General features: G+C 47.0%; 1 protein-coding gene across 1 annotated transcript in view; it reads right to left on the bottom strand.

Moving 5' to 3' along the window:
• Window positions 1–6,600: 6,600 nt before the first annotated feature.
• YIPF7 (Yip1 domain family member 7) overlaps window positions 6,601–25,253 on the bottom strand; it is a 747,023-nt gene continuing 728,370 nt past the window's right edge. Inside the window, exon 6 of the mRNA XM_069631733.1 lies at window positions 6,601–6,870. Within this exon, the coding sequence (XP_069487834.1) occupies window positions 6,708–6,870 (163 nt within the window). The 3' untranslated portion in view covers window positions 6,601–6,707. The remainder of the gene's footprint in view (window positions 6,871–25,253) is intronic.

The raw sequence follows: 25,253 nt of genomic DNA, 5'->3' as shown, positions 1-25,253 counted from the left end.
CCCAGCTCCAAGGGCATATGTCAATTTCAGTGGATCTGTGTCTTAAAGAGATTCCTCTATATCTGAAATTGACCAGGGTTGCAAAACAAGGTTTTGAATCCAGATGAGAGACAAGAACCGAATTTGATAGGGAAATCCCAGCAACATTCACCACGTGTCAAAATGTGTTTTTGCAAACCATGAAAAATGCCTGTTTCAAAAGTACATTGATGAATAAAGCCCTTTCCTTGCCTAGGAATGTCAGGGGGGTGTTGTGTGAAAACCTAGATGGGATGTTTTGTTTCAACAGACATGATTCTGATGCAGAAAAATAAAATAACTAAGTAAAGGAATTGGCTGCATTGTGGAACTAGCCAGATAGGTTTTCTGCTTGGGGGGGTTGCTAGAAACAGGATAGGCCTTCCCCCCAAAAGAAGCCACACTAGATTCTGGGACACCTACCTGTTAACTGCTGCCCTTGAAAACTTTGAATGGACCAAGAGAAAGAAATATCACACGCTCGTCAGACTTCTGTCTGGGCTTCAGCTTGAGACAATAAATCTGGGACACCTACGTGTGACTTTTGGAAGTGACAACCACCAGTCACTCAAGCTGGGGAAACTCCAGGACAGCCCTGGGCTGAACTGACATTTGGTGGTAGGCTGAAGAAAAAAAGGGTCCCAGTGGAGGACAAAGGCTGCCCATTTTGGCTCTGAAGACTAGTTTATTAATAAAACTTTGAGACTTTTATTTCCACAATTGGACAACGCAGAAATGCGAAGGTTTCACACTCTAGATGCAATTTTGATGGCTGTAATTCAAGACGTGGTTGACTTCAGTGGCATAAAAGGGACAGAAATGGCAAAGAATTGGATATTCTGAGGAAAGTGTATATGGTGCCACTTTGAAATTCAAGATTAACATGCTTTATGATAATATGTACACATGTATAAAGTTATAGAATTTTAGGTATGACATTTCTCACTGAAAAGGACAAAAAATTATTAGATGGACGAAACAAGTCCCAAAAACGTGAGAATTGGACTCCCATGCTCTTCATAAAATATGTAATCTGCCTATGTAATTTGCGAACGTGCCACAACTGTACAAATGTGTAATTCATGTTAGGATAGATTTTTGGCAAAAAGGACTGTGGGAAGGCTTTGCACCTCATAAAAACACAACCCCATAAACTGAGACCGCTCCTAGAGGAGGCAACCAACAATGGCTGACCTATCCAGTTCTTGGGGGTAGGACTAGCTCAGTTCTGCCCAACAATTAACCCGATGATGTCACCCGCTTTTATATAAAGGGTGGGAGCTCACAGGGACAGGACTTTCTCCTGAATGTCCAGCGCCTGCGTCTCCAGACATTCCAGATCCACCTTTGCAAGATTCCAGACTCTACTGATTCTTAATTGCATCAGACACTTGATGATGCTATTATTTAACTAACCAGCTTTGAGAAAGACCTGTGTGGGTCCAAACACATGTTGGCTGCTACATCTGATTGTAGCTTTATCAGATTTGATTATTCATTTGAGAAAATTATTAAATCAAATATGTTAATAATTTGGAACATGTGTATGGAAACTATTTTTCTGGATATCCTATTGGATGGTGTGCAACATTTCTAACCAATTTGTCCAATTCCAATTCTTCTTGTTGCACATTCCAAGGGTTTGGGTGCGGGTGTCAGCAAACACGTGATGAGGAAGTTATTGTTCCAATATTGGTTAGTGAACTTGATGTTTTTGATGTATGTGTCCAAGTTAATGATAGTGTGAACTATAATGTGGGTAGGGCCATTGTCACGTTGCTGGAAGTCCATGTCCGACCTGTAATTTAACCAGTCCTAGGCAGGTTTGTGGATGGAATAATTGATGTGGTAGTTGATGTCACTTTCCCCATATGCATAGGTTATGTAACATGTATTTATATCTAGCCAGTCTTCCAAGAGTTTTGTATTGTACCCTGTAGAGCAATAGATGAAATGGATAGTTGATAAAGCTTTAGCCTTCAGGACTTGTCTGACCACCAACTGTTCACAGAAGGAATATGTTTTAGTGGCGAGCCTGATGTAATGGCATAGATCAGGGAATACATTGGCCCTACCACCCGTGGCTCTTGTTGACCTTTTGGTGTGAAGGATTTTCTGCCATTGAAGTAGTAGGGATTCGAGAATACAGTTTGCATTGGACTAGATTTCTGTTATGGCCAAAATCATGATGTTATTTGCTTTAATGATTGAATATAGGTGATCCTCATTTTTTGTTCCAAATCATTGATCAACCAAAAGGTGAAGAATTGGTTTAGGTTAGAAGGAGGCGGTGTGGTAGTCATAAGCTTGGTGCTTGCACAAAATCTAGGATTGTGGTATGATGCGTTAGATATTTGCAGATGGTCAAATAGCAGAGCAATCCTATATATTTGAGCATCAGTTTTATTGGTCATAGCAGATTTTCTGGAGCTGATTGTTAATTAAACAAGGCTGGAGAGGTCTCTGTGCTAATTTGTTGGATAACTGTTTGAAGGTAAATATGTTGTTGGTATGGTCTATGAATCTGAGGTTTTGTTTGGGGGTACTTCCATGGCTTTCATAGTGTGGAAATGGTTAATGAGGGTTGGGGTGGTTACTTTGTGTCAAGACAGTAACATTATCATATACGTTAATGGTAAACTTTACATTGCAGGGAGATCCTGGGTGGAATTAAGTCCTTGGCCACCTAGAATGATGATGGTGGTGGTAGTGTAACAGAAGGAGGGGAGCTAGCGCTGTATATAGTGGCAGACACGTTTATTGCTGTGACCTTTTTCTCTTGTTTGATGGTCTAGTAAGTGCCCTAAGAAGGTTCTTAAGGGTTTTCCCTAAGTGTGATTTTCTTATGTTTTGTTTTGCATTGGTGGAAGTGATCTCAGGCATGACGTGAAGGTGTGGTTGCATCCAGCTAAGTGAGTGTGATAAGGAGGTAGGGAGTGGCAAAGGGAAGATTTGAAGGGGCCTAGGGAGTCATCAATCAAGAGGAGTGAGGTAGGATGAGGGGGATCAGAATGGCAAAGGATAATGTACAGGCATGTAGAGAAGAGCCATACCTTGACTCTTGGAAGTGAAAGAAGGCCATAATAAGACGGATACCCAAGTTAGGGTAGGGTCATCAGGGACTGCATATAGAATGAGAAGGCGCTGGTGAAGAAGTGACCTGAGCGGGAAGGGTGCCCCTGGCTGGGGAGTGCTAAAGGACTGGCAGATAATTATGGATTGAGAGCAGGATTGAGTCAGAAACAGAACGGTTTGGAGGTCCCTTTGCCTTTACCTTCTAGTATATGCAACATACAACCTTGAGCTAGTGCCTACTAGGTTCAAGTTAAAGGTTGATCTAAGATGGCACTGATGAACCTTTTGACATACTGGGGAGCAGCCTGTCATTTGATGTTGTAGTATTTGACTAAACATCAATGTGGATTTGAGGTGGTTCTTTCCTTCCTGCACCAGCAGAGTTCAAGTCTGCATATGTTCTTGATTCTGGATTGTAGGCCTCTGAGGATGCTGAGCTTCTAAGCCAGGTAGTTTGGGGTGCTGAGGATGGCAGTCCTCTAGATGATGCAGCAGTATGTGAAGGTAATATGTGTTTCCAGTGAAAGCCAATGCAGTTCAATGGGCGTTAGGGTGATGTCATCAAATTTACAGAGCCCTTTGATGAGTTTTTCCACACATGTAGGACACATCTATGCATGTAAGACACATATCAGTGGTGCTTGGGTGGTCACTCAAAGGTCTTCCAGCCAGGAAGGCATAGACACTAACAACAAAGCAGGTAGGAGAGGACTAAGGCATGGACAGCAGATCTGAATTTGTTTGCTGGGATGAGGGGCTTGATTTTCCACAGGATGGAAAATTGGTACCAAGCCATTTGTTTCTGTCTTGCTATGTGCTCTTTGAAGGAGAGCTGTCTGTCGACAGAGAACCCAAGTCACAGGTACAGGCGATCAGCTGAGGTGTAAATTGCTTGATGTTCATAGTGGAGAGGTAGGTCTGAATGTCAGGGTTGTTGTTCAGCAGTAGGAATTCAAACGTGGAGGGGTTGAGCTTAAAAAAGCACTGGACATCTAGGAGTAGTCAATATGAGGCATGCTTTGAGCCTGTGAATATGTTCAATGGAGGATATCTTGAGGTAGAAATGCATGTCAAATACATATTCATTAAAGTGGATGTTGTGTGGCGCCCAGAGGGTCCTTAATGGTTCCATGTAAAGTTTGAAGATCAAGGGGGAGAGGATGAATCCTTGTGGGGCTTCACAGGTGATGGGTAAAATTGGGGATCTGAAGGAATACACTTGGATGAATTGGTAGTTGTCAGCAAAATAGGATTTGAACCAGCTGTGGACGGCCTTGCTGATGTCCGTGGAATGATGTAGAAGGTTGGTTTGTGTCTGGTCGTCTGGTGGACCAATTTGAGGTATTCAGTCTAGTGCAACAGGTTTGTATATTATTGCAGGAGAAATGGGATAGTTAACCAAATAAACAGAATAATCAAGGGAAATATACCATATTTGTTGGAAGGTAGCATATAACAGAATTTAGTAATAAGCAGTATGATAATGTCTTAGGGATAGGACTCTTCATACTGCAACAGGGGTTCCTCCATTTGACATGATGAAAAGAAAGGTTTCTCGAAATAAACGGCTTCCTGGAAATGGCTAGTCTTGGAGAGACAATAGTGTAAATGTAAAAGATGTTATGAAGAGCACAAGAACATCAGGGCAAATGTAAAGCATGTTTTGACAGTAAGCTGAAGACTAAGAATGATAGAAAGATAGTCGTTTCAGAGGTTGTTAGAGTTCATGGCATTCGAAAGGTCTCAAAGGGATTGATTACCTGTATTTCCTCAGTCTCAGAGGGTGTTGAAATTGAGTGAAAATCGGGTGAAATGTGATGATTGTAGAGTGAAGCAATGAAGATATAATTTCAGGATCCTCAGGGGGAATCTTGAGAAAAGGATGATTTTATGTGGACAAAAGACTGGAGTTAGATCAAATGAGTGGAAGTGAGAGAGAAAGAGGTGTATGTGAGAGGTATGATAATTGGAGGGAAAGCAGGGTGCATCTTGAGAAAGGCAGCGGGAGTTAAGCAGAAATTAATTTTGAGGAGTCAGGAGAACGAGTACCGAAATTGATGATATTCAGAGAGAAAGTGAGGATGCGCAGAGAGAAGGAGTGGGACAAGCTGAAGGTATAAGTGAGGTAGAGCTCTGAATTCCAGTGTGATAGCTGTATTGTATTCAAAATATTGTTTTAGATCGTGTTCTATGTCAATATATTAATGGGAGACATACATGTATATAGTTTAATAGTTCATTTCAGATATAAAACTTTGAATTTTGGGAAACAGATGTGTTCAAATATGTATCGACAGAAAATACGTAGTTTCCAATGAACACTGCTGAAGGAATCATGTTTGCATAGAATGTAAGTATGCTACGTGGAATATGTGTAGGGAAGAGTTTGTTAATGGGGATTACTCCTGGCAGAAGATTACTGGTGAGGGTATTAATTTCCAATAAAAACTGAAATCTATATGTTTGCGTCAAACTCTTTTAAAAAGATCACATTTACATTGCAAAAAAAACTGTTCTATGCTCTTTGTATTCTTTAAATAATAATTGTGTGTAAGTATTAATAATGCTCGTTATTTCATCTATTTTTATAAAAGTGAAAATGTGTGGTTAGCTGGGTTTGTGTCAAAGTGTTGTTCCTTATACAATTCCACACCGTTTCACAACTCACCACATTTTGCATAGTTACCTGTTAGGACCCTCCAGACATTACTGGCTACATGACATTTGTTCACCCCACCCCTTTCCCCATGTTTCAACAAAACTCAGAATTTGTTTGTAGGTTTGTGGCTTGGCAAAGCATTGTTCCTTATACAATTCCACACTGTTTCACCAATCTGCACCAAATTTTGCATAGTTACCTGTTTGGATGCTCCAGACATTACTGGCTACATGACATGTGGACCCCTCACCCCTTTCCCTGGTTTCCAGCAAAACTCTAAATTTGTTTATGGATTTGTGGCTTGGCGAAGCGTTGTTCCTTATACAATTGCACACTGTTTCACCAATCTGCACCACATGTTGCATAGTTACCTAAGATTTGGACACCCCACCCCTTTCCCTAGATTTCAGCACCTTCGCACCTGCAATCAGCGAATTATCAATGTGGTCATAGAAGGACCGGTCTCGAGATGAGGAACAAAACTCAAGGTCCCTTGAAAATGACATTTAAAGGACCCAGGATGCATGATTTCCAAAATATTTGCACTGCAATGCACCGCAACAAACTGCACCACACCAGGGTGAAGCGACAGGTTGGGAGAGAGCACAAAAGGTCTGAGTATACAGCATCACACCAACTCTCGCCTCACCCCAATGTCTGCTCTGGGGTATGTCAGCCAGCCACACGCGCCCATTCTCAGTGCAGTTTACTTCATAAGCGAATCAGCACAGTGACCTACAGGATCATTGATTTTCAACAATTGATGAGTGTTGACATGTCTGTCTACAGAACCCGTTCAGAGAACAGGTACTTTTTGCTAGTAAAATATAAATGTCAATGTGCATCTATTAGTTGTTTACAATTTATTCAAATAACAATAACAATCTACAAATGCATATTGGCAGTGCAACTGGCAAATCCCTTGAACATAGAGATGATATTCTTAAAAATAACTTCAGAAAACTGTTAAAAGAGCAAAAAGCCCATAGAGCAAGGCACAGGGATAGGCAACGAGAAGTTGCTGCCCTTCCATGGCTAATGTAGAAATGAACATTTTGGAAGCTGATAAACTGCACCATCCGATGATCACCATGGCCAGCAGAGTTCCCAGGATCCCTCTACAAAAAACAAAAAAACAGAGGTTAAAAAAGAGAAAAATGAATAGACATTACTTTCTTGATTGGGGGTAAGCAGAGCCAGACAACGAAGAAGCTCCCTTGAATAGTAGTGTAGTGAAAAATGCAGAGCTTGCTTTAGTACATATTCAATTGAAAAAGTCCCCACTGCATGTTTCTTGAACCAGAAAAAGAGACACGAATCTAGCGTCACACTCTGAAAACTAGAACATGACCAATGTGCCCAAAAGATATCTAGATAATTTTTCACCCACAGTTCTAGCCAGGATGCAGCCTATGTTTTATTATTTGCAGAATTGCAAGACAACATGCACACAAATGTAATGAAACCGCTTATTTAATCTACAGCAGCATACCCTTGGAATTAACCTCAGTAGCATGCAATGTATGATGAAATGTTATGCTAGAGAATGCCCTTAATTTAACTTAAAAATTAAAAACACTTTTCAAACGTATTCAAACGTACATTTCATAGACTATACATTATAATTGTTCCAGGCGTTTAGTGCACATAATTGAATTTAAAGTACTCCAGTGCCACTCATATCAATTTCATGTGTTCCCTGAAATGCTGCAAGAGCAAGGATGAACGAGAGTAGCCTTCCTGGCATAAGCTCATCCCATATTATATCAGTAGAAAGAGTTTTAAGGTTGTGCACAGAGCCCTAGAGACCACACCTTCCAAGATAATGTTATCTGCGATTTAATGTGGAACTGCCCTTGATCATCAGACGTCGACCATTTCAGGTTTCCCAGCTTCTTGCACAACTGCCATACTCTAAATTTTCGTTCTAACTTGTTTCTTGCCCTGGGTAGGGTCTTCAGGAAAAGAATAGCTTTTTTTCAGCTTAGACATTATGAAATGCTCCGTAATTAACAAAATGTCTGTAACTATTTTTTTTCACGATGTAGATTACAAGGGATCACAGTAGCAGAACATGTACCAGTTCATAGTTATATTTTTAAATATATCACTTAAAAAAGCAGACGTAAGTGTGGTTGCACAGAATGTCTAATTATTTCAGTTTTTAATCTTTCATCATCAATTGGCTACCACATCCTCTCCTGATTTGTAGGATATGCAACTGGTTGTTTAAGCCCTTAACATCCGAATAGAAAATAAGGCAATTGCTAAAGTGATATGGGGCACATTACAAGTTTGGAGTTAATTGTTAACAGAAGTACCTCTTATTTTTTAAAGTCCTCCCTAATTGAATACCCAATTTATGGTAATACCTCCAACATATGCATGGAAGAATTACCACAAAAGTATGGAGTAATTACTTCAAGTGGCATTACAGCTGGAGGTAATTCTTCGATTTCCAAATAAATACATCAAAACATCAAACTAGGGACAACTCGTAATCCGGTTGTGAATTCCACAGTTACCTGTGGTGGTAACTGAAATTACGTTTGGATGAATCAGCACTGTTCATGGGCCTCAACACAAGCTTCATGATAATGTGGGCTTTTTATCTAAATTACTGCCCAACTCGTTTGCCAATGATAACCACTTGGTCAAGAAGATTTACGGCTGGGTAATGAGTGGTGATAAGGCAGTGTTGATGCTTATTTGTAAAGTTCATAGGACTCCACAGGGATTTGTGTGGGTTTTCCATGCACAGATCACAACTGGTCTGGTCCCGCCTACAATGACAATCCCAGACCAAAATCCTAAACAACTCTTCTTTAAACAACAGCATCCTTGTTGGGCATCACGAGTAAGGTGAATCTGTGTCTCTCTAGGGCACAGTGCGCAGGGGATTCAAGTGTGGATTACCATTGTAACTAGAGTAAAATCCTAAATGTTAAAAATTTGAAACATTTTGGGTGCCCCTCTACTGAAAAGGAACACGAACAACAAACCTGTTCTCTAGAATAGTTCCTGCTCAGGATGGTCTACAACCATGCTTTAATTGACTTTGCCTTTTACAGAGGAGAAATAGGTATTTGCATATCTGTCTGGTCACACCCACAAGCACAGCCTAGCATGAAAATGCTAGGCAATTCACCACGAAACACCAGTCACAACAACATCCCCAACAACATATTTCTGACTTGTTGGGCATCATCAGTAAGGCGAAGCTGTGTCTGTGCAGTTCACATTGAACAAGTGGTCCCCGTGTGGATTACCCTTCTAACTCAGGATGAATCGCCACACATTCCACATTTTCAGAATTGTGGAATCTCTTCTACTGAAGATGTATTGATGTATTTATTTAATCGGCTGCTACAAAGTGACAGAGGAAAACAAGCGTTGACAAAGCCAGTTCATGCATGCAGATTTGCAGAGGTGGGAATATGTTGAGTGGAAAACAGAAGAGGGTGAAGGAGGGGGGAGAAGAATGAATATGAATGTGAGGAATGATGAATGAATAAATGATGAGAGCATGGGAGAATGTGTCTGCAACTAGAATCTTAGATCTTCATGCTGGTGCTCTGAAATTGAATGCAAGAAATAAGAGAATCGCCCTTTTTACAGACAAATCCACACATATTTAAAAACCCTAATGGGGCTGAGGAAATAACTTCAGGAAAGGGGCTTAACAATTACTATTTTAAAAACGTTAGTCATGGCCTGCCATGTCAGTAGATATCTTAAGGTAAAGTTACTCTTAAGATGGAAAATGATTGCCCATATGTCCAAATTCGACTATATAGGCATTCAGTTTGCTTCGTACACCAGACTCATGTACATTCAGAGTACTATATGGTAGTCAATTGCAGGACTTCTATTGCCCTGGTCCCCTCTGGGTTATTACAACTCCCTAAAAGTGCACCAACAATGTCCACACATTTAGAATGTGGCTAACCACCCCTGAATATTAGGGTTTTAATAAAGTTGGCCGTGTTTCCTTAGAATGCGCAAAACCCCTGAATTCTCCACATAGGACATACCATTTCCTGAAATTTTCATCTGAAAATGGTGTAATCACATTTAAAACATCCTCGAGCAGCAGAATTTCCCACATTTGCTTATTTTCAAGCTGTCCCCTTCTGACCAGGTAGTTTAGAAAGTGGAATATTCATTTTATGGTAGGGCACTTGCAGATATGGTGAAAAAGTCTCATGGTTGCCCTAGAATTTTACATTATTTTTCTTGCACATATTTTTCATACACTTAGCCGTAACTGAACATGATAATGCTGTTTTTTAAGAAAAAATATTCTGTATAAAGTTTCCACTAAATCTACTATCACTTGCAGATTTTGCTACTAGTTGAAAATTAGCTTTCTCTGGTAAGTGTCCACACCGCCGCTCCTCAAAGGAATCTATCTCCCATTCTTAGTTTGTTGACCCCTGTTTCAAAGATATTAGTAGGAAATGGTGAATCCCGCCTATGAATCCTGAAAGGTCCCTAAAGGAGGCTTTATTGACGTATAAATAAACATCCTCAGTCCTTTGTTGTCTAGCTTCTTGTACAAGGTATGGATAAAAAGGGGCAGACAAAAGGGGGTGGACTCTGGCTGCCTCTTCCTCTGAGACACTAACAGGTGTTGCACTGGCATACATGAAACCAAGTCTACACTGATAGGACTTGTATTTCTTATAGTAGAACCCAACACAACTTTTTCAAAAGTGCTAAAACTTCTTTATTCAACACACAACAAAGTTTTCCTTTTTTTAATAATAGGTAAACAAACTAAAAGTCCACTTTCACAAATTGCATTTCCATTATATTGTATCGGCATATAATGTCAACAACACATGATTGTTAGTATAACATAGTTATCAAGTGCAATATTACTGTGCATGCACTGAAAATGAGTCGACACTCAAATGTGTTTCCAGCTATGTAACAACACAGGTGTTAATGATGGGTTGTTCTATAGCTTTCCTCAGGACTGTAAATTGAGAAGGAATCGAGTAGTCTTTCGTGTGTTGTTCTGAAAAAACTGTGGATAAGGAACAAGAAAAGGAACGTGTGTTGTTTAAAAGGTTCTACTAGATAGGTAATTAAAAAAGCATGATGCAGTGCTCAGACATACCTGTCTTCAACAGTATTTTGTCTCAGGGCAAAATGATGCATGGGGAATGGCGGATCCGAGTGTGCCAGACCAAGGAGAGATCGTTCTCTTGAGTTGCAGAAAAGGCTTCCACTACAACATATAGGACACAGCATGTTTTAAAGAAAAGTGTCCTACTTCTGTCATGTAATTTGACAACAAAGTGCACGTGCAAAAATAAGTGCTGGTGACTTATTATTAACCGGTTTAGGAATCGTGAGACAGTGTGGCTAACGGTGTAAGGACGAATGTCCTATTCGGTAATTTCTATTTATTATATGAGAACCGACAATTGCTTTTATATGGGGCCTGACAGTCAAATGTAACAAACCTTATGGTCCCAGTACCTTATGGTCCCAGTCAACACCTGTGTTGTTACATAGCTGGAAACACATTTGAGTGTCGACTCATTTTCAGTGCATGCACAGTAATATTGCACTTGATAACTATGTTATACTAACAATCATGTGTTGTTGACATTATATGCCGATACAATATAATGGAAATGCAATTTGTGAAAGTGGACTTTTAGTTTGTTTACCTATTATAAAAAAAAGGAAAACATTGTTGTGTGTTAAATAAAGAAGTTTTAGCACTTTTGAAAAAGTTGTGTTGGGTTCTAGTATAAGAAATACAAGTCCTATCAGTGTAGTCTTGGTTTCATGTATGCCAGTGCGACACCTGTTAGTGTCTCAGAGGAAGAGGCAGCCAGAGCCCACCCCCTTTTGTCTGCAGTGTAAATTTGTCCTCCAGACTCAGGCCCCTCTATAAAACACAAAGAGGACCCCCTTTTCCCTTTTCTAAAAAACCTGGATAAAAAGGGGGAAATGTTCGCTATTGTAGATTTTATGGGCCTGATTTACAAATAATTTGTCAATGGGATTGCATCATTGTAAAACACTTTTGTATATTAGGCCTTATGTCTTTTTTCATGTTCATTAGTTACTTGTGTACTCATTGTAATTGTGCTGCTCATTTTGCTTTTTGACTAGTACGTATAGTAAATAGTTCCATTATATGGCCTTTGCTCCCGTTGCAAGGGAATTAAATGTACATGTATTTATAAAGGTTTGAGTCTATTTGCACTAAAACATTTGACCTAATCACATTTGATCGAATTTATTTGACCTTTTGTTTTGGTCTAAAATGCAGGGGGAGAAACCCCGCAACCCCCACTTCCCCTCAACCTAATCTATACCCTTATCCACCTCCATATATATATTTTATTTAATTTGACTGAAAAAAAGGTCACAAAAACTCGATTAAATGTTTTAGGTCAAATGTTTTTAGATCAATTATGCTAATACCATTTATAAATAATGGCAATTTGCTGAAATTTATGTTACCGTGTCTATTCAGATTTAGGGGGTAATTCATAGATTTCAGCACAGAGGCAGCGCACGCGAGCAGCGCAGAGAGGGAGTGTGCGCCTGCGTGCGCCAGCCCTGTGCGCTAAACAGCATTCTGGCACACCACATATTCATGGAATTACTAAGCCATTTTGAGAGCTGGCACAGTGAACATCAAGCAGTGCCAGTTACGCCCCCAAGAATGCCTCTTGCGCAAGGAAAAGCCATTGAAATGGCCAATGCAGCGCAAAGGGCTGCGCTAACCCTGGACCAGCTTACAGGGCTGCCACACTGTAATCGCGTGAAAATACTACGCGTACCCTGCTCTAGGCAGCCAAAACGCGTGAAAATGTACTTGCGCACCCCTCGGAATATGCATACCCCGCTTGGGGTTGTGCAGGGAGTTTAACACGCGATAGGCCTTGGCCGAGGACGGTACGTGTATTACTGGGGTACGAGCAGGGTACGTGTATTACTGGGGTACGTGTGGAGTTTCACACGCGATAAGCCTTGGCCGAGCAGGGTACGTGTATTACTGGGGTACGCGTGGAGTTTCACACGCGATAGGCCTTGTGCGAGCAGGGTACATGTATTTTGGGGGTGTGCGGGGAGTTTAACATGCGATAGGCCTTGGCTGAGCAGGGTACGTGTATTACGGGGGTGCGCAGGGAGTTACACACGCGACAGGCCTTGTGCGAGCGTGGTACATGTATTTTGGGGGTTTGCAGGGAGTTTAACACGCGATAGGCCTTGGCCGAGCAGGGTACGTGTATTACGGGGGTGTGCGGGGAGTTACACACGTGACAGGCCTTGTGCGAGCGTGGTACATGTATTTTGGGGTTGTGTGGGGAGTTTAACACGCGATAGGCCTTGGCTGAGCTGGGTATGTGTATTACAGGGGTGCGCTGAGAGTTTAACACATGATAGGCCTTGGCCGAGCAGTGTACGTGTATTACAGGGGTGCTTGGGGAGTTACACACGCGACAGGCCTTGTGTGTGCAGGGTACGTGTATTACGGGGGTGCGTGGGGAGTTTAACATGCGATAGGCCTTGGCCAAGCAGGGCACATGTATTACTGGGGTACGCGTGGAGTTTCACACGCGATAGGCCTTGTGCGAGCAGGGTACGTGTATTTTGGGGTTGTGCGGGGAGTTTCACACGTAATTCTGCATTGTCGGCCCTCCCGGGTGTGGCCTTTCCCCCCCCCCATGCCCTGCAGGCAGACCACACCACAGGGGACTACCCCATGCCCTGCAGGCAGCCCACACCACAGGGGACTAGCCTACAACCCCCCCATGCCCTGCAGGCAGCCCACATGGTACCATGCACTCCTGAGCGCACTTGTGAGCCCCAACTCATGTCCCCCTGCACTCCCAGCCACCCAGCAGTGACGGGCACCTGCTGCAGTCCCCGACTCATATCCCCCTGCAGCCCTAGCCACCCAGCATTGAAGGGCACCTGCCTGCAGGCCCCGACTCATGCCCCCCTGCCACCCAGCATTGACGGGCACCTGCTTGCAGGCCCAGACTCATGTCCCCCTGCACCCCCAGCCACCCAGCAGTGACGGGCACCTGCCTGCAGGCCCAGACTCATGTCCCCCTGCACCCCCAGCCACCCAGCAGTGACGGGCTCATGCCTGCAGGCCCTGACTCATGTCCCCCTGCACCCTCAGCCACCCAGCAGTGACGGGCACCTGCCTGCAGGCCCCGACTCATGTCCCCCCCAACACATCATCACGATCCACACCCATGGCCACCCAAATCCCACCCCACGCCACCCCAGTCCAAACACCCAAACAAGTATTCCAACCACTCTACATTGAAATCACCATGTCATGATAGTTCCCAAATAACAAGTATGCACATCAATACATGTCCGTCAGACACACACAATATGGGGGCAAGTGAATGAGAAAACCCACATCGTGACATGCACAAAACAAATGAGAGAATAACACACAAATGAAGCATGAAATCAAAATGTATTAAATACAAAATCAACAGAATTAAAGAAAATTAATAAACAAAAGGCTGGATGTCCAAATTGAATAAAAAATATATGAATGCAGAATCCAAATAAATCCAAATGAAAATGGCTCCAAAGGGTACGTCCATCAAACCAAATCCAAAGGTCAAAAAAAATAAAAGAAAACCATTGCTCCATGGAAAAAAATTATTAAAAGAAGTCAAATCCATTCCGGAACTATATACAATGTAAAAATCCAGGATTCATGAGCCCAACAATCCAAAGGAAACCTACTAAAAACACTACCTAATAAATAACTATATACAAAAATGTGGGGCATAGTCCATGCGCCCCAAATGAAAGAAAAATAGAAAGGAAACTTTACACTAATGAACTATATACATTGGCGGTGGGCAAGTCCAACGGCTCACTTGTTGATGTCCTGGGCCAGTACATCATCGAACTCCTGTTCAACCTCCTGGAGGCGGGCCTGTTCCCTGGCCCCGAGGTCTCGCAGGGATAATGCCATGTTCACCTCCAAATCCCTGCGAATTCCTTGGAGGCATTCAGCCCGCCTCAGCGCCCTGCGCATGGAGTTCTCCGCCCTGACCATAGAGAGCCATGCCTCTTCCACCCGCCGCCGCTCTGCATCTATTTCCTTGGCCCGACCGCTGCCACATGGAAGACACTCCCAATCCAGGGTCCTCCTGCCCCTCTGATGTTCATGGGCCCGAGCCATCATTGCTCCCACCTTTAGCCTGCTGCTGCCGTGCATGTGCCCTGCCTGTCGATGCCTGCACGTCCTCCTCCTGCTGGGGTCCAGTTGTTGGGGTGGCCACCCCTGCTGTACCTCCGACTCCCAACTGTGGCAGGGTTGGGGAATGTACTGTTAATTGTAAACAGCTTTAAGTGAAACAAGCTTGAGTCAGAATAGATTGTATTATTAAAGACTGACTCATGTTAATAATGGACCAAATTGTAATGTTGTATTTTAGTATGACCGTTTTTACAGTGATGAAATATTTGTTATAATTGAGTGATTTGATGAATGGTTTGAGTATGAATGTAGTATGGTTGATGTGCGGTTTGCTGTGGTTTTAGATGGGAATGTTATATCGCATCAGTCCATAGATGAATTTGGTGGATTGGTTTACGAATTTATTGATATTGACATTGACGATTGTGTATATTGTTTATAATTATTTTTTCTAAACATGTTCATAAATAATATTGAATTGCAATTGAGTGTCGACTGGGTTGAATTTAATTTGCTTCATCCCAGTATATGGTTTTTGTAAGACACGTTTTACAACTGTTCTTTGTGCTGCTTAGCCAGTGGGATTATGTAGATAGGTAGACTGCACTGGCACGCACCACATAAACACAACAGTCCTCTGACCTTTAATGTGAAGTATTTTGTGTTCTATCCAGGCCAGGTCACAGTATTTAGATATTCCTGGTATCCCTTGTCACTCCTGTGTTCTGGTGGTCCCCTGCCTGTCGATGCCTGCACGTCCTCCTCCTGCTGGGGTCCAGTTGTTGGGGTGGCCACCCCTGCTGTACCTCTGACTCCCGACTGTGGCAGGGATGTGTCCTCCACCAGCCTGGCCGCTGGGCCAGGGGCAGCACCACAGGGTTTCCCGGTGACATTTGGGCAGTTAGATGGCACAGAGGATGAATGGCGCATAGGGGGTTCAGTTGGGGAGTGGGTCGGTGAAGACCCAGCATACGGAGGAACCCAGTGCTGGTGACCTGTTCTAGTAGGTTGACGCGTTCAAAGAGACATGCAAAATGACTTGCATTCTCCTCACGAGAACTCTGCAAGTCATCCTGCATGTCACGTTGACACAACGCCACGCCAGCTAGGACAGGCTCAACCTGGTTACGTATTTCCATGTCCGCATGGAGAGGAAGGCCAGTTGTTGTTCGCGGATCCCCTCCCTGAGAACGGGTCTGGACGTAGGCATCCCTGGTGGTGCAGGATGATGCAGTCACAGGATCACCTCCGCGGTGGCCTGTGCTTCCTCCTGTCCCTGGCCCTGAACTGCACCACTAGCACCACTGGAATCCCCACCTCCAGGCCCGTGCGTGAATCTTCCACAGCCTCCTCCTCAACCAAACCCTCCACCAACCTGGATGACTTTGTGCCATCTACCTCCATAGCCCCCTGCGGGGGCTCAGCTGCCCCTTCTGCTGCCGAGGAGTCCACCTCCGACCTTCCCCTCTTGAACCTCCCCTCGGCAGCTGTGGCCGTGGACACGGCACCAGACTCCTCACTCCCCAAAGAGATGGCAACCTGGGAGGGGAGCTGGACCTTGCGTGTCTGGCTGGATGTGGGATCCCTGCCGCTTTGCTCCACAGCACCGTCTCTGCCCTCTTCATCAGTTGACGCTGCAGACAGGGAGAGACAAAACACAGGCATCAGGGCACTGTACAATGGTCCGATACACACATGACATTTGTACATGTGTGGCAGTGTCAAACTCCACAGATGGCATCACACTCGCCAACACACATCATTTGAACCGACAAACATGCGCAAGTTAACAGGACTGTTGCAGCAGGCAGCAGCATCCATACACATACAACAGCATGAGCATCTGAAGGTTAGCCTGACATCACATGCAACATGGGGAGTGGCAAACACATGCACACACGCCACCAGACAAACATGCATCTGTAGATCTCCAACACCTGTCACAGTGAAATCATCTCCAACTATGTCACATCTTCCAATCAGCCTCCTACATGTTGGTGTCACATGCCAAATACACACACACACACACACACACGTACACAGTGGAATTACATGAAGGTGGAATCAGCATCCATGTGACACACCCCAACCATGCCATAGTACATACACTGAAATGTAAACATGTGTGCACCCCCACATGCATTTGGGCATCATGCATTTGGACACATACACCATTGATGTGACTCACACATGACTGGACTCACATGCGGCAGACTCATGTCCATGCACATAGACATCCATACATGGGTCTTTACACACATATGTCCGAGCTGCACACTCTTGCCACACCTCAACATGCACCTCGTCCATTCGGTACGCATGGAAACCTACCGCTCAACTCCAGATGGGTCTGCATCCGAAGGACCTTGAGATGGAGCTCTGGGTTTGTGCGTTCCAGGACCCTCATCTGCATGCTAGTAAGGTGGGCCCGGCACCCCTCTGCATCCGCTGCCTTCTTCTAGAGGCGCCGGGCCTTGCAGAGGGTGCTGGACCTGAAGTCCTCCCAGCGCTTCCGGATGTGTTGCATGTCGCGGGCTGCCACCCCGTCGACGTTGATTGCAGCCACGATGTCCTTCCAGATCCCCTTCCGTCCTTCATTGTCGGCACGTGAACTTCCAAAGAGGGCATCATAATGCACCAGGACTTGCTCCACCAGGATGCCAACTTCTTTGGCACTGAAGCTGGCAGCCCTCTGCCTCTTTGCCGGGGGGTTGCCACTGGTGCCAGATGGTGTTGTGTCGGACATGGCAACCCCCGGAGGCAGGTGTGGGTGGGAAACTGGGTCCTGGGGCTGGGCTGTGGAGTGATGGAATACTAGTCGGGAGTCTTCTCTTCCAGCAGGGGTGGTCACAGCAACTGGACCCCTGCAGATGGCTGATGTCTAGGCACCAAATAGCATGGCACGTGTCCAGCAGGCAGGCAGGCAGGCAGCAGCAGATGTGAGGTGGGAGCGTGCTTGGGCCTCTGGGGGGCAGGAAAATGGCCTTCAGGGCATGAGCATGGTCTTCTGTGTGTTGTCGCGTGGCCAGCTTGATACGGAGTAACTTGGCACGTGAAAAGAGTGCACGTCAGCGTGTTATTCGAGGAAAGGCCCTTAGCGCGTAAGCGTGTCTGTGATGTTATGCGCGCGGGTGTTTCCCTCGTGACAAGTGCATAGTGATTCAGCACGTGAAGAAACAGCATGTACGCGTGTTAATGCATGTAATTGGAGGAAAGGCCCTTAGCACGTACACGCATAAGTGACGTTGCACGTGTGGGCTGGTTTAAAAGGTACGTGTAGGACGCCATTTTCTCATACGTGCTTTTTCTGGAGAGCGAGCAGGTGATTCTTGTACTTCTTGTCGGTTCACACGCGATTACTTCACAAAGGTTCTATTTCGTACTCCTTGTATACTCAGACAAAGTTCTACTCTTTTATTCTTGGGGCGTTGCCAACGCGCACACTTGCGTCTTTTTCACATTCTTTTTCCAGGCAGATGGTGAGTCGCGCTCGTATTTCTCAACTGTGGTTGCCCCCGTGTGTCGCGTACCCATTCAGAGGTCATTGTAGCCAGCGTGTACCACGCGTACGCTCATTTTTGTGTTTCTGGGTGCCACAGCGCAGTGCGGGTTTTTTATTCCACGCACGTGGTCTACCAGGGGTCGCGTGCATGTTACATTTTGTTTTCGGGGTGCCTGAGCGTTGCATGACCCGTCATCTTCCCCCAGGGGTCACAGACAGCCTTGCTAGAGCACTAGGGTATGTATTCCATCTAGTACCCTACCCCTTTCACCCCAATTGCCCAGGACAATTGTTTACTGCACCTCCCATTTGCACAACAACATCAGTGCCATGGTTGCAAGGCGACCAAGCAGTAAGGGAGGCAAAGGTGGCTGACCTCAAAGAGGTGGGCGCGGTAGGGGACGTGGCCAGGATGTGCAGGGTGTCCCAAGAGGCCAGCGTGTGAAGGACCAATCAGGAACACCTATGCCCCCCCCAATGTGTCGGGGATATGTAGCTGACACCGTCCCAGCTCAGGCCTTGTTAATCCGGGCCATATTGTTAACCGAACCGGCACAGGATGACTCCCAGGCTGACTTCCGTGTCACCAAGTCAAAGCCACGTGTGGCGGTGAAAGTTGCTGTCACCAGGCCCCGTGGATCTGGGGCAGCCATGTCATCTACTACCCCAAGTAGCCAGGGTGAGGAGGCTGCAGGGGCAGCTGCAGCTCAATCCACCCCAGCTCCGAGTCTCCCAGCCGGGACAGTGTTCGTCCAAGTCCATCACACCGAGGTTGGTCCTGCCAACATCACCCAGCAGCCAATGCCTGCAGTGAGACCTTTGGTCATCGTGCCTTTGGCTACTTCCAGTGCCCAGTCCACCTGCGCGTCAGCCTCTACCAACCAGAGTGGCGTAAGCCACTCAGGGTCCGCACCACCTTCCAAGAGGAAGAAGGGTGCTCTTGCAGTACAGGCTGGGACCCCAGACACGGCTACCCACTCCGCCACGTCAAGAAAGCCTAGTTTCAATGATGCAGAACTAGACGCACGTGTGGGCTACATGTCGGCCCATGGCTACGAAATGGTGGTGACTGCAGGGTGCAAGACTACGCCTGCTCAGCGTAGGGCCCACTGGCAGACAATCGCGGACCACATTAGTTCCCTTGGATTTGTGAGGCGCACAGCTGATGATTGCTCTAAGTGGTGGAATGACCTGAAACGCAGAGCAAAGAACAAGCTGGCTTCCAATCATGGCTCTACTGTGGTGACTGGCATTGGGTCTCCACCAGAGGAGGAATAACTCACTGAACATGAGTCTATAGCTGGAGCCTTCATCACAGAGGATCATATCCCAGGCGTGGGAGACCTACCAGATCTTGAAGCAATGTCCGGTGAGTGCCCATGCATGTGTGTGCAATCCATGTGTATGTTGCTTGGGTGATGTGTTCTGATTGAGTGCCAGGTGAGGCTTTGTAGTCATGATGCTATGGGTCACCCATGTGTTCCCTCCAAACCATTCCCCGGCCTTGGGTTTGGGTTTCACAGTATCCCTTCTGACTGCTGTTAGGGAGAATTCTCCTTCTAGGGCTAATTTCCCTCACCTAGTGAGTCCCCCAGCAGCTTTGCTGGATTTCTGGAGTTTATTTTTTCCACCTGGTAAGAGTGTACATCCTTTTTCCACTCTTACATGTGTTTTGGCCTATGTGTTTTTACTCATTGTGTGATCTTGGGCACTGGAGCACACCACTCCACGGGCCCCTGTTCTTGTATGGGTTACAGAGCACCTTTAGTGCAGTAACCCAGGATTGTCTTTAAGACTTCCCTCTGACTCCATTTGGCTGGGGCTGACTACTGTCCCCCAAAGAAAAGTAAAGTTGCTATTTACTTTACATAGTCATTTTTACCACAGACCCAGTACACCCCATCTTACATGGAGTACTGGAAAGGGCTAATCTGTACCCCTTTTCTGTCTGTACCTCCCTGAGCATTGTTTCGCTCTTTTAACATTTAGACTTGGCTGGTGGCAGTGGTATCTACCCTATCCGTTCTACTACGATTATAGTAGATAAACGTTGTACTGTTCTTGGCTATTATATTAGCCTTGAACATAAACCCGCTTGACCAAATCATCTTTCTGTTGGTTCCGGTTGGGTTTATTCGCCATTTCTTTTTGTTAAAGTCCTTCTTGTGTTTTACTTTGCGCGGCAAACTAGGTTTGCCTTCTTTGTTCACCGTCTTTTGGTGGGCTTCTGCAGAGAAGCCCTCCTCTTGGTGCCTGGGTGTCTAAGTAGACTGAATGTGGGGAAGGGATGTAGTCATCCCCTGCACAGGGTATCCTAGGAAACCCAAGTTGCACTTTGCCATGATTGGCTGAGGTGGTTGTCCCGTCTGGACAACCCGCCCTGCTGCGTGATTGACAGCCAGGCTGTGTGAATGGGGGTTTTGCGCATAAAAGGCAGGCCTCTTGGGCTAGAAGTCAGAGTTGCCTCTGGAACTACAAGGAACCAAAGAGAAGTGGCGAGAACGACAGCTGTTGCAACTACCCCGTCCCGGTGAAGCCCTGCTGCAGTCCTGAGCTATCTTCCCTTCAACGGCTAAGAGGAGATCTAGTCCGGAGACTTCTTCCCTTGAGCCTGGTGGGGATAACCAGCTCATCTTCTTCAGCCAGAGATCTCTGCCGTGGTCGAAATCGCTGCACACCGCTGTAGTGGTCCGGATAGCCACCTGCTGAGCCTCTCCTGTTCTTAAGGAGCGCACCTTTTATTCGTTGTCGCTGCTGCCGGCTTCATCCCTGTGTGGTGCAGACCCCCTTCAGACGTCCTCCTTCACAACGAAGCTCCAGGAATCGTGGGTCTGTGGGAAACCAACAGGACCAACTGCCAGGGCACCAGCTGCATCGTTGGAATAAGGTACTCTGCTCTACTCGAGGAAACTGGATGAATCCCTTTTTTTCATCCTCAAGGCTCGCCCTTGTCTTCCTTCCTTCTTATAACTTTTGCTTCCGAACATTAACAATATCAAAGTACTTTTAGGCTACACTGAATCCTGAACTGTCTAACGGTGGGATCTTCGGCAACAGATCCCCGGTGTCACTTAACTCTGGCTACGACCCTTTGACTTTTGAACTCCTGTTTCTGAGTGTTTCTTTATACTGTCTGCCTAACCTAAATATTGCCTGTGATTTTTGCCTCCAACTCCCTCTGGGTATTTCAGGTGCTAAGTGTGCGTTTCCCCGGTAGCATTTCATGTCACGGATACGCGTTTATTGAGTAGACCGAACTGTCAAAAAGTGATCGCAACTGGGTCCGCGGAATCGTGTTTTGTTCGTAACACTGGTTCATTCAAACACAGGGTACTTACTGTTGGGGGTGGGTACAGCACCCCCGTGCGATGCCCGTAAGATCCCAACCTGTAAGGACTACACAGCACACGTCCTTACAGTTCGGGCTTCCTGGTCGCTCTGACGTGGCCGGGAACGGCCCGTTTATTTATACAGCACGCGGCGGCGTGCAGCGTCACGCCGCAGCGTGCGCGTCCCGTCACAGGGCAGCGCCACACTCCTCCTTTTCCAGGAGGACAAACAAATACTTTATTACTATACACTGCAAACCACACAACACTTAACAACAACATATCACACATCACTTGCCCAAAACCCCTTTATTGTCAACCACCTGGGTCCCCTTACTCAACAGTCCCTGGATTCAGGTTGATCAGCCACATGTCCCAGCACGTAATTGCTGAGGTAAGCGGGTTTCCCTCGCCCAGCCCTCTGGGGGTACCTCCCGCATACCTCCGGCATGGGAAGTCCGGCTCCAAGAGGGGTTCAGTTCTGGGATCCCCCAGCTTCTTGAAGAAACTGACATTCCGGGTGACGGCAGATCTTCCGTCGGAGACAGTCACCATGGACCCCTTTACGGCCACAACGTCCAATGGCTCCGGCTCATAGGGGAGTGAGAGTTTCCCATGGGGGTGTCTGTTGCAGATGAGGACCTTGTCTCCGGGCTCCAGCTGTTGAGGACAGAGGCCCCTTCGCAAGTTCTCCTGATCGATCCTCATCCGCCGGTCCACCTCGACCTGTTGGTTGTCAATCACCCCAGGCTCTTTCTCCCCCACTTCGGACAGCAGACCCCGCGGGCAGAGCTTGAACAGGGCCTCGGCCGGCGCCCCCCCCGTGGATGGATGTGGGGTGGTGCGGTACACCCACAGGAATTGATACAGAGCGCTTTGGAGGGACTGTCCTTGCCCTTGTGCGATCCAGAAGGTCTTATTGGGTGTCCGCATTAGTCGCTCAGCATCTCCATTTGCCCGGGGCCACAGCGCGGACACCTTCCGGTGCTGAACCCCGCAGCTTTCCATCAATTCAGAGAACCGTTTACTCTGGAAGGGCGAGCCGTTGTCCGAACACAGTGTGTGGGGGAATCCATGGGCCGCGAACACCTTCTCCACAGTCACCACCACGTGCTCGAAAGCTACAGACTCCACACACTCCACCTCCGGGCATCGGGAATACTCATCGACGATCACCAGGAAGTGGGTGCCCACGGTCGTTGACCCAAAGTCTGCATGGACCACCTCCCAGGGCCGCGTGGCACCAGAAACATGCCGCCACGAAGTCGTCGACCTTCCGCTCCAGTTCGGGGAATCAAACCTTCAGCCGCAGCCTTGCCTTGGGCTTTGCGGCACCCTGGTGTCCATGGTGGGCCAGGGTGATCACATCTTTTACCTTGGACTGTGGGACCACTATCCGGTCGCCTCGAAGCAACAGGCCCGGCGCCGAGAAGGACAGCTCTTCCTTGATCTTCCATAGCTGCTCTAGACCCGTCTTGGCCTCCTGAGTCCGTCCTGCCAAGGACTCCAGCACCGACTTCCAGGAGCCCTGCTGCATGGAGTGCTTTAGGATTTGGAAACACTCGTCCTCGGCAGCTGCTGCCTCAAGCTCCGTCAAGGGCATTGCGTTGGGCGTTGGGCGTGGCTGCCTCCACCACCATGATCCACGTCCATGATCATCAGCCTCCTCAGCACAGGTGTCATATTCCACTCCCCCAAGGGCTCCCGGATGTCGGGAGAGATAGTCTGCTGCATTGTTGGCCCCCGGCCGATACACCAAGGTGACCCCATACTACAGAAGAGCGAGCATCCACTGCTCGATCCTGGCCGGTGGCTTTGAAGAGGACCCTGCCAGAATGGGAAGCAGGGGCTTGTGGTCGGTCACCACCGTCAAACACCAAGATGTCATTACTGATGTTTAGCACACCCTCCAGATCTGCGAAGGCGCCTCGGATGATATTCTGAAACACCTCTGCAGCCGACGACACCCCGAAACTCAGTCTCTTGTAGCGATATAAGCCCCGGTGAGTGGTGAATGTGGTGATATACCTCGATTCCGGGTGGAGGACTACCTGATGACAGCCCGCCTGGAGGTCCAACTTAGAAAAGAAACGAGCCCCTTGTACCTCTGCAATAATGTCATCAATGGTGGGGGTGAGATGCCGCTCCCTCTTAATAGCCTTGTTGGGCAGCCTCATGTCTACACAGATACGGACAGAGTCAGGTTGCTTGGGCTTCCTCGCAACCACAATCGGGGATACCCAGGGAGTCGGGCCCTCGACCTTCTCAATGATGTTGAGGCTCACGAGGTTGTCCAGTTCCTTGTCCACCTGCTCCCGGAGGTGGAACGGCACCCTGCGGTGTTTCAGGGCAATGGGCTATACAGAGTCATCAATATGCAACCTCACTGGGTTACCAGTCATCCGTCCAATTCCTCTGAAGAGGGCAGCATACTTGTCGAGCAGATCATTAATGTCCTCAAGGTACACTGAATATGCGAAGGTGACCATTCCGAGAGCCTCAGCGGCGGTGCAGTTCAGGAGCGTGTTGGTACTTACTGGCGTTACATAGAATCGGGCCTTGATCTGCGAGCCCTCGTGTTCCACCTTTTCCATGAATGCGCCATCCAGTGGGATTGGTTCCAGTCCCCCAAATGCAAATATGCGAGCTTTCGGTGTCAGTAGCTTGGGGGGCGAGTCCAGAGCATCATAATGCCCCCGGCCCATCACATTGACCAATGCTCCAGTGTTTACCAGGACCGGGACTGGCGATTGATTGACTTCCACCACACACCTCGGTTGTCTCCTGTTCTTGCCCCTCAGGATCCCCACACTGGAGACAAAGAAAATGTTCTCTTCTTCTTCCTCGTCGGCCTCCTCCACGTGGACATCTTCCCCGCCCTGGTCCACCTGGGCCACGTTTGGTGGGCGGCTTTGGCGCTGAAACCCGGTCCGAGCCGGGCATCTCTGCACCATCACAGGCAGGGTTGCCTTGCACACCCTTGAGAAATGGTCAGGCAATCCGCACCTACCACACGTTCTTCCGGCCGCTGGACACTCAGTCGGGTGCGGAAGGTTGTATCCGCATTTCTGGCAAGATTCCCCTGCTCTTCCTGCTCTGTCACAGGGTCCTACCCCAGGCCTTCTCAATCCTCTACCACCCCACCACATGGCACACACCTCCTCCGATTTGACTGAGCGGGACCCTGCCTCCATCCTGGATGCCCGTGCCTCCGCCACCTCGTGGCACGGCCCAGCTCGAGGATGCGTGGTAGGGTGATTCCCGGCTCCCTCAGGACTTGCCTTCTGAGTTTGACCGAGGAGCAGGCCTGGATCAGCATGGTGGGTATCATGTCCTCCGCGTCTCCCCATGCGCATGCCAGGGAGAGGCGGCGCAGGCATCCATAGAACGTGTCCAGCGCTTCATCCTCCTTTTGTTTGGCTGACAGCATTACAAATCTCTCATAGTCCGAGTTGG

Source organism: Ambystoma mexicanum, chromosome 6q (assembly GCF_040938575.1).
Source record: "Ambystoma mexicanum isolate Mex_15411 chromosome 6q, UKY_AmexF1_1, whole genome shotgun sequence".
Taxonomy (NCBI): Eukaryota; Metazoa; Chordata; class Amphibia; order Caudata; family Ambystomatidae; genus Ambystoma; species Ambystoma mexicanum.
This window is presented reverse-complemented; position numbering and strand designations above follow the sequence as displayed.